At 32.1% G+C, this 18,717-nt stretch overlaps 2 protein-coding genes across 2 annotated transcripts; both read left to right on the plus strand.

Annotated features, from left to right (window-relative positions):
- Nucleotides 1-3,023: 3,023 nt before the first annotated feature.
- On the plus strand, nucleotides 3,024-4,908 carry LOC121174807 (stemmadenine O-acetyltransferase-like). Its single transcript, XM_041015035.1, has 4 exons — nucleotides 3,024-3,180; nucleotides 3,323-3,483; nucleotides 3,581-3,825; nucleotides 4,869-4,908. Exons 1-4 carry the CDS (start codon nucleotides 3,024-3,026, stop codon nucleotides 4,906-4,908), a joined length of 603 nt encoding a protein of 200 aa, XP_040870969.1.
- A 3,567-nt stretch (nucleotides 4,909-8,475) lies between these two features.
- LOC100810823 (zinc finger CCCH domain-containing protein 44) lies at nucleotides 8,476-15,195 on the plus strand. Its single transcript, XM_006573507.4, has 10 exons — nucleotides 8,476-9,151; nucleotides 9,370-9,449; nucleotides 9,819-10,006; nucleotides 10,148-11,042; nucleotides 11,137-11,264; nucleotides 11,375-11,434; nucleotides 11,514-11,564; nucleotides 11,980-12,050; nucleotides 12,620-12,774; nucleotides 12,872-15,195. Exons 1-10 carry the CDS (start codon nucleotides 8,868-8,870, stop codon nucleotides 15,064-15,066), a joined length of 4,107 nt encoding a protein of 1,368 aa, XP_006573570.1. The 5' UTR covers nucleotides 8,476-8,867; the 3' UTR covers nucleotides 15,067-15,195.
- Nucleotides 15,196-18,717: the final 3,522 nt, after the last annotated feature.

Below are 18,717 nucleotides of genomic sequence, written 5' to 3' on the forward strand. Positions count from 1 at the left end.
ATAACTCCCCTAGCGATGCATAAAGCGGTGATAAGAGTTGGGAAGCCAAGCCAAGAGGAGTTGGACTAGGCCATCTGAGAAATCTGGTCTGAGATGAACGAGCCCACGTCCATGTACATCCTCGTGACGAGTTCGTAAACTAACCTCGCCCTGTCTATATTCAAATCGAACGTGTGAGAGGTGGGGGAGAGGTTGGAATAGGACAAGACGCTCCAGGTCTGTGCCAGAGTAGTAAGATCCTTCCTCAGGAGCTTCTAGGGCGCTCTTTCAGCGTTCAGAACAAAACCATGCCCTGGAATACAGAGCTTGGAAGCAAGCTCCTGAGGGTCTGGGTACGTGTCGTAGAACCTAGTGTAGGCGGTGTAATGCTTCCCTGGCTCCAAAACTACTGGGGTCTTTAGGAATGCGTTCAACATCTCCCCATCAAACTTAATCAACCTCCCTCAAACTTGAACCTGCCTAGGAGACTTGTCTTCTGGATCAAATAAATTTGCATAAAATTCCTTGACCATGGCCAAGCAAACCCTTATTACTTTATCCACTATGGCGACAAAATTTGTGGCATGCTATGAGGCATCAAATCATGGAATATGGATGAGAAATTGTCACAGAACTGCAAATTGTGGAAGGAATTGAAAGACCACTTAAGTTATATTGTGACAACAAATCAGTTGTATTGTATTTTAACAACAATAGGAGTTCGACCAAGTTGAAGCATATTGACATTAAGTTCCTAGTTGTTAAGGAAAGGGTACAGAGTGGACAGATTTCCATAGAACACTTAGAGACAAACTCCATGATAGCAAATCCTCTTACTAAGGGACTTCCATCCAAGATCTTTCATGAGCATGTTGCTCACATGGGTGTTTTACAGTTCGAGGAATCTTTGGTTTAGTGAAAGTTAGTCACTTTTATGTATTTTTTGTTCTCTGTTAGATTTTATGTATGCATACATTGACTTTTAAATATATTTGGTTATATATATGTGTGTGTGTGTGTCTGTGTTTTATTATTCAATTATTACACTTTGTACATTAAGGTTATTAAATGATCTCATTGAGGTAAAGTATGACCAGTTGAAAATAGACATGTACAGACCATCTTCACGTAATTTTCATGCTACACATTTCATGGAGTCTATGTCATTTGATTCTGTCAGCATTAGTGATCATTGATGAGTTTAGTTGTGATTAATACAATGAAAACTGATTTGGTTCTATGTGCAGATGTAATCAATGAACAAATTTTTTTAAATATACTCAAAGATGTAATGGCAAATTTTGAGCCCATAAAGTCTACCACATTCATAAGAATTGTAAGGACATACATGTCATAAAAGACTGATTGTGTAGATAACATTAGTGATATTATAATTTGATGAGGGGTCAAATTGTAATTATCAAATTTGGGATAAATGATGACAGGTTATGGTCCCCATTTATAGAGAAAAGTGACAAAATGTACATTGCTCTCTTTTTCTCTTTATCCTCATCAGAAGATAAAATTCAGAGAAGAAAATAAAGTTCTCTATATTTAAAAGATCATAAAATCATTCTTGATCATCATCAACCTTTCAGCACTCCATTTAGACTAATTCAGGTACACTTTCGTATTTAGTTTTCATCATGATTTTGAGTATGAAAACACAATGAGATTTTATTCATCTTTACGCAGTAATTTCTCTTTACATAGACAATAAACATGTGATTAGAATTGATGATTGTCTGTTAGAATCAAATTAGGTTGATTGATTGAATTCCTACATCTCTTCTTTTCTATTATATACTTCAACAGTTTTTTTTACAGTAATATTAAAAAGATTAAAATCTAGAACTTTATGTATATTATCCAAATCTCACCATTAAGTTAACTCTAATGGTTATATACTTAAAAATGTTTATCATGACTCTTGCACTTATGCCTTCATTCTAAAAGTGTTTGATTTTTAAACTGAAATTATGATAAAGATGAGAAAATATACAGAGGGGCTTAATTTCTTCAATAGTATAGAAAAATTCTGGAGTAAGTAAAAATAAAGATAATAAAGAAAACAATAAATAGTTACTTAGTTTGATTTAACAAGTCTTATTTCAAGCACTTATTATTTTCTCTTGTAAAAAAATAAAAATAAAAATTAATAAACGACATTAATTATCATGAATTATGTGCTTGTCTTTTACGTTAGTTGTTTGATATTGATAGGTTTAGACATCTTTGACCTGTGAATCCGAACACCCCTGGATGGGTTATTGGGGGTTGACTTATACATAGTTATGAATTAATATTTTTTTGGTTTAAATCAAGTGTGTATTCTCTATATTTTAAGATAATATTGTTGTAGTCCGATAGGAACACGGATTATGAACTAATGTATGAAGCTTTAATGATGTGCGAATGGATCACGAGTTATGAACTTATGATTATGGATTTTGTTTTTAACTTAAAAATATTTGGTGACTTCGAAAGTTTCTAAAATCATTTTTTTATTTCTAATTGTTTGGTGTTCACGGGTCGTATACTATTTTGGTGTGTGTATATAAATGCATGTGAATCATTTCACCAAACCACGAGCAAATCTAACACTAGACAATTAATCCTCGTCAATTACTAGCACTAGCTATAAGAAGAAGAAAAAATGAAGGTTGAAGTTGAAGTTATCTTTAAAGAACTCATCAAACCCTCCTCTCCCACCCCCAATCACCTTCACCATTATAATCTCTCCTTGCTCGACCACCTTACTCCCCAACTCAACAACTCCATGGTATACTTCTTCGCTGCCAATGGTGTTTCAAACCAATTCATAAACACCACTTTAAATGCTTCCAACCACCTTAAGAAAACACTCTCTCAAGCCTTGACACATTACTACCCTCTTGCGGGAAGATTCGTGGACAAGGCTTTCATAGAGTGCAACGACGAAGGGGCCCTCTACTTGGAAGACAAAGTGAGGTGCAAGCTCAACGATGCTGTGGATACTGGATAGTCCTGTCCCCTACGAGATTACAAAGCTTTTACCCTTTGGAATGGATGAGATCGTTGACACACCCCTTGGTGTTCAACTCAACGTTTTTGAATGCGGTGGAATAGCCATTGGTGCATGCATGTCCCACAAGATAGCTGATGCTATGTCCTATTTTATGTTCATCCAAACTTGGGCTGCTATTGCACGTGGAGAAGCACGTGATTACAATGAAATCAATACACATTTCGTTTCTTCAACCTTAGTTCCCCCGAGGGATATACCCTGGTATGATCCCAACAAAACCATCACAAAACCTAACACAGTGTCCGAAGATATTTGTGTTTGATGCTTCTGTTATAGATGGCCTTAAAGCAAAATATGCAGAAAAGATGGCTCTGCAGAAACCCCCTTCACGAGTTGAGGCTCTAACAACTTTCATATGGACCCGCTTTATATCATCCACTCAGGTTGCAGTTGCAGCATCTGATCAGAGATCTAGGTTCTACGTGGTGGCTCACACGGTGAACCTGCGTTCGAGAATGGACCTTCCACTACCAGCACTTGCTTTTGGGAATTACTATCGGGCTGTTAAAGCGTTTCCATCACTTGATCATAAAGGGGAATGCCTATAGCTATGAGCTGGTGGAGAAACTGAGAGAAGAAATAAGGAAAATTGACCGTGATTATATTCTCAAACTTCAAGAGGGCTCTGAGTACTTGGACTCTCTTAGAGAAGATTTGCGTAGATTCGAGAATATCAAGGGGGAAGTTGTGCCATTTACCTTCACTGCTTTGTGCAGGTTTCCAGTGTATGATGCTGATTTTGGTTGGGGAAAGCCAATTTGGGCATGTCCCCCAGCATGGTAAGTAAAAAATGTGGTCGTTTTTATAGATATCAAGTTAGGTGGTGGCATTGAAGCACATATAAGCATGATGGAGAACTCAAATAACATAATAATTTCATTAAAATTTCCATTAATAAGTTATTTGAGTTCTCGAAATTAATCACATGAAAAATATATCATAGTAAAAAAGCACTAAACATAATATAGGGGGGGGGGGGGGGGTAGCCATGTAACAAGAAGGACTTATACTCATTCACTTGCTACCCTAAAAAGTTTTTTAAAAAAACAATAATGCAAGAAAATTGTAGTAAAAGAAAGTAATTAAAAAAGGAAACATATGTATATTTTAACATGCCAAAAAGTAGCATTAATGTATTTCAAGTAAAGTGAAGAACTGATTTAAAAAATCATTATTTAACACCATCTTATTTTTAAAGAAAGTCAACTTATTACCATGTTTAAAATTTTTTTTTCATCAAGTTAAAATATATACAGAAAACAATATTTTGTCTAATGCAATACAAATGTGAAATAAAAGATTATGTATATAGTAAAAATAGGTTAGGATCAAATTATATTGGTATAATTTTAACAATTATTATATCATTTTAAAATTTTTAACTTGATAATATTTTCTTAAAATTTACCGTTAGATAAAAAGTTTCTTTTATTATATAAATCACATATATAAAATTTCATATTAATCCAAAATGTTTAATATATCTTTCATATAAATTAAAATCAATATAATATAAATATTTTAAAATATATTAAAATATAGATCATTTGATTTTTTTTGTTATTGTTCAATTTTAACAAAATATAACATAAATAATTTTAATAATATATATATAATTTAACGGTTAGATCAATAAAAATCTCATCCTATCATATTATAAAAATAATATAATAATTATGAAAATTATAATAATATAATTTGATCCTTCCTCACTTAATAAACTCATTTATCAAATAATTATGTAAAAAATTATTTTATCGAATAGAATTAATTAGCCAATTAGAACTATATTCATGATGTAATAAATGGGTTTTTATCACAGGCTTAAACTTCTGTTCAACTTGCATGAGGTCAAGCTTTAGAATTAAATTCATATTATGCATATTCTATATTGGGAACCTGTACTATGAACCACCACCGCACGCCGCCATACAAAAATAAATAAAAAGTAAAACAATTAATGAATAATAATTCATATTGTATTTTTTATTCGGTAAATGTATTTTTTTATATCTATACCTACTTCTTAGTCTCCATTTTTACTTTCCGTTTATGCCCATATACTTATCTTTATAAATAAATTCATGTTCTTAGTTAAAAGATAAAATGAGAAAAACAATATAAACACAAAAAGTTTCAAATTTTCTATTCATTAACCAACCCTCCCACGTACTCCTATATAGGCAAAACTGAACAATTCATGGGACACTATGACAAATGTATAATGTAGTCAAAGTTTTTAAGGATCTTGATGCATTTTTCTAATACTTTTGTCTTTATAGCATCTACATATTACTAATTACACTTATCTCCTACTACATTAGTGTGTGTTAATTATATTTATCATTCAAAATATTTTATAATTCTTAGATCTTTCGTAAATAAAAGTTATACTTATCTCTCTTACATCTTTTTTATCTTTTTTTTATAATAAATTTGAAATAAATTTAATTTATTTTGCAGACTTGCAGTGGAAAATCCAATATGACTTTGGGGTTGAGACTTATTGGATGACAATCACGAGACTAAGGATGCTGTGCTATTTTTCTTTGTTAATTGATAGTATGGGTAGTGCTTAATTGGGCAAGATTTGGAAGTATATGATGGTGTTACTTGAGTGGGAATTGTGGAATGATTTGAGAATGCTTCACGTTTTCTTCTTCCATATTATTTTTTGTTTTTGTTTACTTTATTGTTTTTTTCTTAAATAATTTTATAGGTAAAAAAGAAAAAATCTAATAATTTTTCCCTTATCTCATTCATATTACAAGTTTTTAATTGTTTTTTTATCATGTTTGTGTCTTTAGGAAACGAAAATTATGAGAATATATAATTTTCTAATATTCAAAGATGGTAAAAATATGTATAGTGTTGTATTGACAAAGTCTTTGAGTTGGAGATAAAATAAATAATAAATGGGATAGGCAAAGTAAGAAAATTTCTTACATTTTATAGACTTTTTATTTGTCTTCATGTATTATTTTTATTTACATTTTCAAACAAATTTTTAAATTAATCTTGCCTTTTATTAATTTCCTTTTGTTTTGTATTGCTTTTATTTTTCTCTCTCATTTTTGTGTGTAATTGAGATATTTGAAGTTTGCATGCTATGCGTCTATTGGAAAGAAAAGAAGAAAAAAGGAACATAATTTCCTTTTGTCTTTGATTATGTCATATTTATAGTATTTAGTGGTATAAATTTATATTAAAATTGATATTTGGATTTGTATTTGGATAATTTTTTTTTTGCTGAATTTTATATTTGGATCATGAATATCAAATTATGAAGAAATGACTTAATCAATAGTTAATAATGTTAAAAAATAGTTTTATTAAACTTTTGTAAGGTGTTTAAGATGACTTTTCTTCTTAAGAAAAGTTTATGTAAATCATTAAAACATGAATGTTTCGTTACCAAAAAAATTGAATTTTAATATGGATAAGCTATCGTGTTCTTATAATGACTTCACCATAATACTATTCTTAATTTTTTCTTCTAAAAAAGTAAATAAAAAATATCAAATTAATTATTTTTCACTGTCCTAGAATTCTTATCTATCAAATGCTAGCAGAAAAACAAACATCATCATATATTTCTATAATTTGTTTATTTTGGATATAAATGTTTAAAAAATGATAACAAACTAAAAAATTTTGTCAAAAGAAACATGATTTGAATGACTTTTTTTTTTCAATTTCAATTAGAAAAATGTTCAAATAATTTTTACTTTCTACACATATTTTTATATATTTAACCATTTCTCTTATTTTTCTCTTCACCACACATCCTTTGATATATATATATATATATATATATATATATATATATATATATATATATATAATCTTTAGAATTGAAGTATATATACCCTATGTGCAAAGATAATTATAGATCAAAATAAGAAAAAAAAATTCAACACATGACATAATAATGTTACCATTTTAATATTTCATAAATACATTTATCAAATAAAATGATCTTCAAATATGTATCACAAATAATTTGGTCAAAGACACAGTAAAATTATATATACACATGACAAAACATATTAAACTAAAATTAATATATACATCAATTTACATTTAAGAAGAGATATTATTTTAATATATAAATTTTAACACAATAAAATATGATAGCCCAACAGAAATGTAGAATTTTCGTTATAAATTATTTTCTACTTGAGATATATTTTGAGATATAATTTTTCCAAAGAAGAAAAAAAAGTTCAATCACTGTAAAAAAGAAGAAGTAAGTATATGTTAGTATGTGGAATTTTGTAATGTATATTCATTTTTAAAAAATGTACTTTAACCAAATAAATTGGAATTTCTTTGAAAAATATATTTAAGATATACTGTAGCCTATTAAAATGAGAAATAATTAAAAAAAATTAAAATATTATTATTTTTCAATTGTAAAGAAATTTCCGTTCACATTTGTCAAATCAATTGAGATTGAAAAAAACAATCTATATAAACATAGGAGGGGGGCTATTATTTTGAAACAAATTCAATGGCAATCCTTGCGACCCATGGGCCAAACCAAGCATTTATTAGGATACCATCTTCACATAAATAATGCCGGAACTTCTTGACTAATGACAGGTATCACAACAGTGACGTAATTATCGCGGCTAACATGAGAGTGAGTAAAACCTTAATCACGATTACGAATAATCCATTTTTTTAGTTATTTATAACTTTCGTGTGCAATTCACCTCACAATATTCTAATGCAAACAGGGATGGATAATGGATGTCAATTCTCTAGTTCTACTTCTAGTAGCTGCCATAGTGTTGTGAAAATCTGTTTTTTAATGTCAGAAAATTACCACTTCAAGAATTAAACCAAAGAACGTAGATAAATGGGAAAGCCAGTGCCAAAGCGGAACAAGTAAGCCTGCCTTCTTTTTCACCCAACATCCCCCTTTCTGCCTCAAGAATAAAAACAAGCCTAACTTTCCCTTTTTAAACCCTAGCAGAAAGTACTTCTCAAAACTAATAATTATAACACTAAAATATTTTTTTATCCTCATAAATATAAAAATATTAGTATTTTTTTCATTATTTTTAGATCTGATATAAGGTTAAAATATCTAAGTCACTTATCATTAGGTTTAAATTTATCTTAATCCAAATTTAGACAAAAAAAATAAATTTTAATTTTATGAAAAGGAAACATATTAAAAAATTTGACTGGAAAAAGATCCAAATATTTCTATGCATTTGATGAAGAAAATCATATTTTAGCGAAATTAAAATCAAGGAATATGTATGAGGTTAAAATATTTAGGGCGTGTTTATAGCGTTGAAGAAAAAATGCAAGTGGCTCCCACATTGGCTGGCCTCACACTAAGCACGTGGTGCTCGAGAAACACAGAAACAGAATCGCGTACTCAAAAGGAGTCGCGTTTTGACGATTCATCAGAACTTTGAATTCTCATCTCAAGTGGGGAGATGAAAAATTGAAAACATGGAGAAAAAGCAAAAAACAAAAAATATGCCAGTAAAAAGATTGAGAGAGAGAGAGAGAGAGAGAGAGAAAAATTAGTAAGAGTTGGGCACATTCAACCAATCCAAAACGAGCATGTCGTCTACCTTCTTCTTACTGAGAGGTCAGAGTTCCACGCACTCTCTCTCTAGCAATCGGGATCTCTCCGCTTTTTGACACGAATTTACCAACAAAACAAACAGTGCCTTATTTCATCTCCCTGCGCTCTGCACTCCATGTTAGACTTATTAGGGTTTTCTTTCTCCCACCTCATGTTCCGCAATCATTGATTCTCTTCTCTTCTCTTCCTTCGATTCGATTTGTTCTCGCTATGGAGCAACCGCTTCAACCGCAGCCGGAGACCGCCGCGGTCGGCGCTAGGGATTTGGAGCAGTCGCGGCTGGTCGGAGTTCCCGTGGCGGAGAGAGCGGGAAACAGTTGCGCAGCGAATTTGCAGGTGACCGTCGTGGACGGTGGTGCCGTTTTTAAACGGAAGCGCGGTCGGCCGGCCAAGGGAGCGCCGAAAGTGGCGCCTCCTGTGAGGCAACAGCAGGACGAGGAGGACGTTTGTTTTATTTGCTTCGACGGTGGCAGCCTCGTTCTCTGTGATCGCCGGTGAGTCATCATTGCGATTGATTTCGTGTTTGTATGATAAAATTGATTGATCAACTTCTTTCTACCTCCACTTGCCTTTTTTAGTTTGCAATTAATTAAGGCACTTGTGCTTATGCTTTGCGTTATTCAATTCTAATCCCTCGTGTCAATTTTAGTATTGTTTATTAATAATTAATTGAAATTGATTAAATTCTATCTCTTTTTGTTTCCGTTTTTAGGGGATGTCCAAAAGCGTATCATCTCGCGTGTATTAAGCGAGACGAAGAGTTTTTTCGATCAAAGGCCAAGTGGAATTGCGGTATGTTGTGCTTTATTAATTGTTTTGGTTTATTGGCATGCAATTGGATTACTAACCCTGCGTGTTTTCTGGAATATGGTTTGATTTCTTATGCACGTGTCATTCTTTTTGCGTTTTTTGCTTGAAAGGTTTGGAATTGGATAACTGTTATAGATTACACAGAATCAGCTCAATATTCTCCAATGCTATTAATCTATTATCTCGTTAGTTGAGTGTCGTATTTATTACATTTGGCAATTAGGGCACCTTTACTTACTCCTTGTTTTTGAGAAGTTAATAGCCTCTATATGTTTTGGATTTTAATATTTAGTTTGCATTAAAATTAGGAAGTTTTCCGTTATTAACCATTTTGTTTATTGCGCTACTCAGGTTGGCATATATGTAGCGTTTGTCAGAAGTCGTCACATTATATGTGCTATACTTGCCCGTACTCTTTGTGTAAGGGATGCACAAAAGATGCTGATTTTGTTTGTGTCAGAGAGAATAAAGGTTTGTGCGGAATATGCATGAGGACTATAATGATGATTGAGAACATAGCCCAGGGAAATAAGGAAAAGGTATTTTAAACTTTCTTATCTATACTGGATAGCTGGTACACTAGTACTGTTATCTATGCTAGATTACTTGTGTTGAGTTAATGATGCATGATTGCTTGATGGCCTAATTTTTTATCTCTGTTTTCCTTGTGACTCTGACAGTGTGAAGTGGATTTTGATGACAAAAGCAGCTGGGAGTATCTTTTCAAGGTGTATTGGATGTATTTGAAAGGGAAGCTATCTTTAACATTTGATGAGCTCCTTCAAGCTAAAAATCCATGGAAAGGTGCTGCTCCTATGAGTTATAAGATTCAAAGTCCCCATGAACTTTATCATCTTAGAGATGACAAAGGTTCTGGCTCAGAGAACTCCTGTATAGACATAGAATCAAATAATTTGAAGAACAAGAAGCCCAAGAGACAGCCAAAGCTTCTTGATAAGGGTGATTGCTTGGATAGGATAACTTCTGGTGGTGACAGTGGTGTGTCTTTGCCTGAATGCACAAAATGGGCATCAAAGGAGCTTCTAGAGTTTGTTGCACATATGAAAAATGGTGATACATCTCTCCTGTCTCAATTTGATGTCCAGACTCTCTTGCTGGAGTATGCAAATAAAAATAATCTCCGTGATCCTCAACAGAAGTCACAAATTGTTTGTGACTCTAGACTTTTAAATTTGTTTGGAAAAACACGTGTTGGCCACATTGAAATGCTAAAGCTCCTTGAGCCCCACTTTCTTTTAAAAGACAATGGCCCTGCAGAAAATACTTTTGGAGCGGGAATTATTAATGCTGTTGCTAGTGAAGGGGAGGCCATTGACAATTACAATAAACAGTTGATGTTGGTTGATGACAAGAGATGTAAGACACATAATCCAGATGCATATGCTGCTATAGATGTTCACAACATTAACTTGATCTACATGCGGCGAAGTCTGATGGAGAATCTAACTGAAGATACTGAAAAGATTCATGAGAAGGTTGTTGGTTCATTTGTGCGGATAAGAATATCTAGCAATGATCAAAAACAAGATATGTATAGACTTGTCCAAGTTGTAGGTAAATGAACTTTTACACCATCCAATACACATTAAATTACACTTATTATAAATTGCACATGACTTGAAATTGGTTTTGGTAACTATTTGTGCAGGTACAAGCAAGGTTGCCGAACCTTACAAAATTGGCACAAGAACAACAGATATTAAGCTTGAAATTTTAAACTTAAACAGGAAGGAGGTCATATCCATTGCTGAAATTTCTAATCAGGAGTTCTCTGAGGTGAATAGATATTTTAATCATATTACCTTTAGTAAAATCTCTAGAATGTGTAGAAGTTTAAGTTTCTTATGTGAGTTTGCTGATGGTTAATATATTTATTTAATATCCAGGATGAATGCAAGCGGTTGCGTCAGAGTATAAAATATGGGCTCTCAAAGAGATTGACTGTGGTTAGTGTGCATATTATGTCAATTTCATAAAGTGTGTTGTATTTCGTGTGTTTAAGATGACTTTTTTTGTTGGCTGTAGGGAGAGATTCTAAACAAAGCAGTGACACTTCAAGCAATTAGAGTTAATGATGTAAGTTCCTTCTTTTTAACTTCAAGCAATTAGAGCATTAACAATGAAAATATGTTCTATTGTCAATGCTCATGTCTATTGTAAGAATTCAAAGCATAATGAAAAATCTATACAGAAAATTATTAGGGTGCCATATTATGTCACTTGACTACAGCCATTAATCTAAATATTTTTGAATGGAATGATTATTATCTGCCACTTAACAATTGCCTGATGGATTCAATACGTGAATTTAGTGGAACTTTCGGGTTGAAATAGCAATGCTCTTACTTTAGAGGCATAAAATTTCCCCCTCTTTTATTATCAGAGTAATATATATATATATATTGTCATCCTTTAATATTGTACCTTTAAAAACATGACTAGCCATATTGTTGGCCTTGATTTTAAACATTATGCTCTTTATTTGATATAGTTGCTGGAAGCTGAGATATTACGGCTTAATCATCTTCGTGATAGAGCAAGTGAAAAGGGGCATAGAAAAGAATATCCTTTACCATTTACTACTTTATTCTTCGGTGTTCATTCCTCCTGATACACTAAACTGCGGGTACTGAATAATGCTTAGTTTGATTCTGCAACTATTCATCATCCATAGGTGAAATTTATGCTTATGAATACACAGTAGTTTAGTGTACTAAGCCATTAGGGTTCTTAGTTGAAATGCTGAATGGATGCTAAAATCCTGGGAGTTCTATGGAGGCATACATGTTAAAAATTAGTTTTATTTATAAATATTCTGTCTTACTTTGTCTTGTGCATGTATATATTATTGCTGGAATTACATTTTTTTTACTGTGTTGTTAAATTTGTGTGTGCTTAATTTATAAATGCAGTCATGTGATATGCTGCACTGTTTTGCTTTTAACAATAATTGGACATGCTAAAAATATTTGTAAACTAGATTGAAATTTTAACAAAGATGGGTTAAGCAATAAATGGGTAGGTGCACATTAGTTGGTGATTGGCTTCTCTGCATGTGTGTGTGTATGTGCGTGCACGCGTGCATACGCATCTACCAAAGGCATGATCAAGGTTCCTTGACCAAACTGCACGCTTAAAGAATATGTGGAGAAGTTGCAGCTACTAAACTCTCCGGAGGAACGTCAACGCAGGCAGCATGAAATTCCAGATGTACACTCCGACCCCAATTTGGATTCAATGTTTGAGTCTGATGAAGATGATGGAGAGTCAGATGAAAGGAAGCAAGGTAGCATTCGTTTGCTCCACAGACCTTGTTTCATGTTTCTTTTGGCAGTTGTCCAAACAATGTTTGTCTCATGGTAACTATAATTATGTATATGCAGATAGCAATATATTTTCAAAATATCTTGGGTTTGATAGAAAAGAGAGGGGTTCTATTTTTCCAAGAATTTCAAATGGCGCCTCCAACGACATGGGAGGTAAAACACAAGACTTGCCTGCTACCCGAGAACCGGTTGGGAATACATGCACAGTGAAGAATAATATCAACTGTGATGATACAGCTATTGATGATAGCACTAATGCAGTTGTGAAATCAGAAGTGTCCAGTGTTGCACCGGACATTTCATCACCGCTTCTCTTTACTGGGATGCAGCAGTCACTGAATGATTTTTTGAATGATAGATCATGGCATTATCAGGATCCAACTGGGAAGATTCAAGGACCTTTTTCTATGTTGCAGCTATACAAGTGGAATGCAAGTGGATGTTTCCCTCCAGATCTCCGAATATGGAGGGTAGGTGAGAAACAAGATAACTCTATACTGTTAACCGATGCACTAAGTGGGAAGTGTTCCAAAAATGTGTCATTGCCATTCAACAGCCAATTGCTCTCTTTAGGGGTCAGTGTTACATTGGATAATAAAGATAATAGTCAGGATGCTGGGAAGAATGGAAAGAATGAAATTTCTGCAGATGGCCAAATTATAGAACAGAGCAAGGAACAAAAGCCACAGGTGGATAATACCTCTACCCAGTCTGATGGCAAAGACGAACCTGTTAGGAGCAATGGAGGGCATGGCCAACTGCATGTATACCCTTCACTACTGCCAACTGCCATTCCTGAGAAATTGAATGAGGATCCTTCTGATAAATTAAGGAAAGGCCATGGGATTGTGGGAAATTCCGAAAATAGAAATAATGGCTCGATCAGGACATCTGATGGGCAGAGTAATAGTGGGCATAGTTATCAGAAGCAATCAGATAGTGAAGAGAATTCAGGGAAATCTTCTGGACAGACCTGGAGACACCCTAATGTAAATAGTTCTTCCGATTGCTTGGTTACCATGTCAGCTCATGTTTCTGGTACAAAAACATCACCGCATAAGCTGGGATTTGATTTGCATAATCCTCCTTCCCCTCCGGCAGCATGTAATACATCTTCTGGACAGACCTGGAGTCACCCTAACGTAAATAGTTCTTCCAATTGCTTGGTTAACACATCAGCCCATGTTTCTGATACAAAATCATCACCACATAAGCTGGGATTTGATTTGCATAATCCTCCTTCCCCTCCAGCTTGTAATACATCTTCTGGACAGACCTGGAGACACCCTGATATAAATAGTTCTTCCAATTGCTTAGTTACCACACCAGCTCATGTTTCAGCTACAAAAACATCACCACATAAGCTGGGATTTGATTTGCATAATCCTCCTTCCCCTCCAGCATGTAATACATCTACATGGCAGGCAATCATTGGTGAGCCCAATGATTTTGATGAATCCGTTTCAGATCTGTTGGCAGAAGTGGAAGCAATGGAGTCACTTGGTGGCTTGGAATCTCCCACTTCAATCATGAAATGTGGCGAGGATTTAACTGAAGGTTCTAAAAATGATTGTCTCAGTTTTGTTGCAGAGCTTAGCCCAATGCTTGATGCGGGTAAAGGTGATGCACTGAGCTCTACTGGTGATTTAAACTTACCATCTCAGCCGACAGCAGCAGAGGAACCATTACGGCAAGCAGATGTACATCACCATCATCATCAAAGAATTTCTGCGGAGCATCCTTCAAGAAGTTCTAAAGTTGAGGTGGGTACAAAGAACGGTGTTTCAGGTAATCAATGGGATTCAGGCTCAGAAAATTCACCCATTGTTCCATCCCCTGGAACCTTGGGCCTGGCTATAGACACCACTTGGAGACTTGGGTTAGAGAATACACACTTGGGATGGAGTGGAATAGATCAAGGAAATGCAAATGTGGGTTGGGGAGTAGGACAGACGGCAGTGCAGGAAAACAGGAGTTCTAGTTCATACACTTCTGCAGTAACTCCAGGCTTTGGGGATAGCCAAACAAAATATGGCAGTGATCGATTTTCTGTGTCCAGAGATCGGGGTTTTCAAGGTCATAGTAGGGAATCAGGTTTGAGTAGAAGCAGAATTCCATATAACAGGCAACCGTCATATGGTGTTGGAAATGGAGCATCATATAAGCCTCTGCCCAAAGGGCAGCGAGTTTGTAAATTTTATGAAAGTGGGTATTGTAAGAAGGGAGCATCCTGTGATTACTGGCACCCATGATTTTAGATTCCATTAGCACTGGTCACACTTGTTTTTTGTAATCCTTAACATATCTGAAGTTGGCTCTTTCCAATTGTTGTAATTTAACCGACACTATTAGTCAAGTGGCATAATTTTTTTTATATGAAACTACTCTTCTTTTATCTATCTGTTTTTTTTATTGCTAATTACCAATTTGTTTGCCTATGTTTTTTTATTTTTTATTATGCCCTCTAAATAAATTAAACTAAAAACATACTAAATAAGTTAAAAACCAGCTGATATAAGGTTTTTGGAACCCAAACCTTAACACGCCTACATAAAACTTTCGTTAATGTAAAAATGTAAATATTAATACTATAGAATTTAAAACACCAAAAAATTCATAAATAATTGTGTACTTTATAAAGAACATCTAACAAAATGTTGTATGCCAGACTGCCAGTAACAGGACCAAATAAAATCTTGTGTCAAAGTAATTTGTAACCGAGACTTTAATGAGAAAAGTTCAAATGCATAATTGGAGAAAGAATGTTTAGAGAAATATAACTTTCATCATCATGCATTTATGTTTTAGTTACAGTAATCTTATAATTGGAGTATATAACAGCGCTCTTGATATTTATCAAACAATGCATAGATAGTATTATTTTTCACACTTGAACTCTAAGAATAAATGCTGCCGGTGTAGGAGCGTCCATCTAGCGTCCCACACACCAACCTCCCTAACCAGCGAATTATAATGTTCTCCGTGTCCCATTTTGTTTCACGTTTTGACAATCTTTTTTCATTTCATTTTGATTGTGAGTTTGTAATATTAACGAATTATTAAATCATTTTTATTATATTTTTAATCATTTATTGTAAAGTGAGAAAATAAAAAATGTAAATGAGATAGAATGGGTATATAAAAATATAGCAAAATTATATTTTTATTATATAAAAATATAGCAAAATTATATAAAAATATAGCAAAATTATATAAAAATATAAATGAGATAGAATGGGTATATTTTTATTATATAAAAATATAGCAAAATTATATAAAAATGTAAATGAGATAGAATGGGTATATTTTTATTATATTTTTAATATAAAAAGATAAGAAATATATTAGGAAATTATATCAAATTTTATGAAATCTAAAATATTAATTATATTTCTTCATTTTTTTAACTAAAAACTTAAGCATCAGACAAAATGGGTATATAAAAATATAGCAAGTAACTGGTGTGACATGAGTGGTGCCATCCAATTGGAAACATAAATGGAAATGACAATTCCACTTCCTAATGAATAGAGACAAAATTTACCATTTAGAGTATATATGAAAACTTAGTACAAAATATCCATTCCAAGATGATATAATAAATATTTATCCCAATTCCACTGCTGTGATATTGACATGTAGTCAATTGTTTTGTTTTAAACTGTTTTGCAATATGTAAGAGCTATCCTAATAATTTTATCTTTAATTAATATCAGTTTACGTGACACATGTTTGAATAGCTTTGGTGCGTTTGTATGAGTATGTATATAAAAACCTTTTGTATCATGTAAAGGAAGCCGTATTTATCTAAACATCTTTGTCCAAATAATTAATCAATTCAGCCTTATAAACTCCTTGCATAATGATGAAAAATAATCATATTACATAATTGAGTTTCTATTTTTCGAGTTGAAAACAATCCTTTTATTACCTTGTAAAAAAATTCTTATTGCTGATGCAAAATTTGGATTCTAAGTATTTAAAAATAACTGCTAGATATTTATAAAGGCATCATTAAAAAAAAAAAATAGGCACACGTGAATCACATCCTCTTGTCCACCAAAAACTTCAACAGAGAAGAGGCTCTGAACAAACTACGAGTCAAACCAAACATTTATGATGGACGACATCATGTCTTTTAGGTAAATTATGGGCAACATCTTGAATAATGCTTGAACTTCTGACAGCAGACATCATGAACTGACGTGGTAATTTATCGAAAAAATTACTGTACTCTATAATAACGACTTTATTAACTTGCGGGGGCAAAACATTACTTGCAAGGAAAAGTTAAAATTATCTTTGACAGTTAAACTTATACTCTATTTTATTGTTTTACATAAAGTGGGGGAAAGAATTAACCCTTACCTGTTATCGAAAATCCACACAATAAACAAAAATTAAAATAACGCAAACAGAAGCAAAAAGTTTGTATGGAAGCAAACCAGAAAGTCAACTTTTTTGACCATGCAATCCTGTTATGCCACAAGGATACCCAAAAACAACATGTCGTTTTGTAAAAGGAGGAAAATAAATTAAAAATGAAAACGGGGAGAACGTACATGTTAATGTTATGGAAAACACAACACTACAATTAATGAAAATTGATTAATATAATTATGGCGTTTAAATATTATTTTGATTTTTTTTTAAAGTACTCTTTTAAAGTGAAAATATTATACCAAATAAATCTATTTAATAAATGAGAGATAAATATTTATTATTTTGATTAAGAATGAATCTATTAATATAAATAAGGGAGAAATTTTAATTAATTTGAAAAATTAGTAATAACTATTCATCTAAATTTTGTAAAATTAAGTCATTAATTACTCTTATTATTGTATGTAATGTTGGATATGTTAGAAAAACAGGAAGAATAATAGTTAATGTAAAGATTTTTTCCCCTTAAAATTGTACTTATCATTTCATTATTTTTTATTATTTTATTTATATTCTTTAGTTGAATTTTCAACATTATTAGTCTTATTTAAAAAATACTTTATCAAGTATTAAACATTTTAGATGGTGAATTTATAAAAAATGTTATGTTTTCTATTGACATTGAGAATATTTTTACAAGAAAATAGGTTAATGGATTTTTTCTAGCAAATAGGCCCATGGATGGATTCACAATGTTAATTAGTTTTCATTATTGTTTAATCATAAAGTATTATAAATTTATTATTTTTTATTAAGATAATTACAGTCATATTAATAATGATTTATAATTATTTGATGGTGTAAAGTTTTTATAAATGATAAGATATAGAATCAATAAAGGTTAGTTTAGTTTGTAAGAAACAAACATATATTCTAAAAGAATATAGGTTCTATTTATCGTCCTCGATTTGAGGATTTTGTTGATGATTAATAAATAATATGTAAGTATCTTTTGTAAATATTATTTAAGTCTTAAAATCTATTCTAATGAATTTTTGGAACCCAACTCACATTAACATTTATTATTATAAAAAAGATAATATATAATCATTAAACTATTTTTAAATTCTAACTGTAATTAAGATAATTTTTATTGATTTTCACTATATCTTTCTTGTCTCTTGACATTTTATTTGACTTTTTAATAAATCAATAATATTGTTATATACAATAATAAATAGAAAACTTAATGATAGTGAATTTCAATATTTGAAAATTAAATTTTTTCAAAGTCAAAAGGTAAAAAAGAAATTATATAAATAAAAAATAATACATTAATTGAAATATTTATATAATAAAAATTTATTTCCTTTGGTTAAGTATATATTATTGTTTATAAAACAACATTAAAAATTTACTTACCAATTATTCTTTTGTTGTCTTAATAAAAATAAATATTTTATCAACGAGTGATTGGTCCAATTGGTCCAAATAATATTGAATTCGAGCCTCTTAGACAA

Source organism: Glycine max, chromosome 1, assembly GCF_000004515.6.
Source record: "Glycine max cultivar Williams 82 chromosome 1, Glycine_max_v4.0, whole genome shotgun sequence".
NCBI classification, from domain to species: Eukaryota; Viridiplantae; Streptophyta; class Magnoliopsida; order Fabales; family Fabaceae; genus Glycine; species Glycine max.

Bases quoted from the DNA above. Each gene is read 5' to 3' on its own strand.
- LOC121174807 (XM_041015035.1), top strand. From the start codon at position 3,024: ATGGATGAGATCGTTGACACACCCCTTGGTGTTCAACTCAACGTTTTT. The intron at 3,181-3,322 runs GTGATTACAATG...CTTCTGTTATAG, and splicing joins TATTGCACGTGGAGAAGCAC to ATGGCCTTAAAGCAAAATAT. The intron at 3,826-4,868 runs GTAAGTAAAAAA...TTTTTATCACAG, and splicing joins TGGGCATGTCCCCCAGCATG to GCTTAAACTTCTGTTCAACT.
- LOC100810823 (XM_006573507.4), top strand. From the start codon at position 8,868: ATGGAGCAACCGCTTCAACCGCAGCCGGAGACCGCCGCGGTCGGCGCT. The intron at 9,450-9,818 runs GTATGTTGTGCT...TGCGCTACTCAG, and splicing joins AAAGGCCAAGTGGAATTGCG to GTTGGCATATATGTAGCGTT. The intron at 11,435-11,513 runs GTTAGTGTGCAT...TGTTGGCTGTAG, and splicing joins TCTCAAAGAGATTGACTGTG to GGAGAGATTCTAAACAAAGC.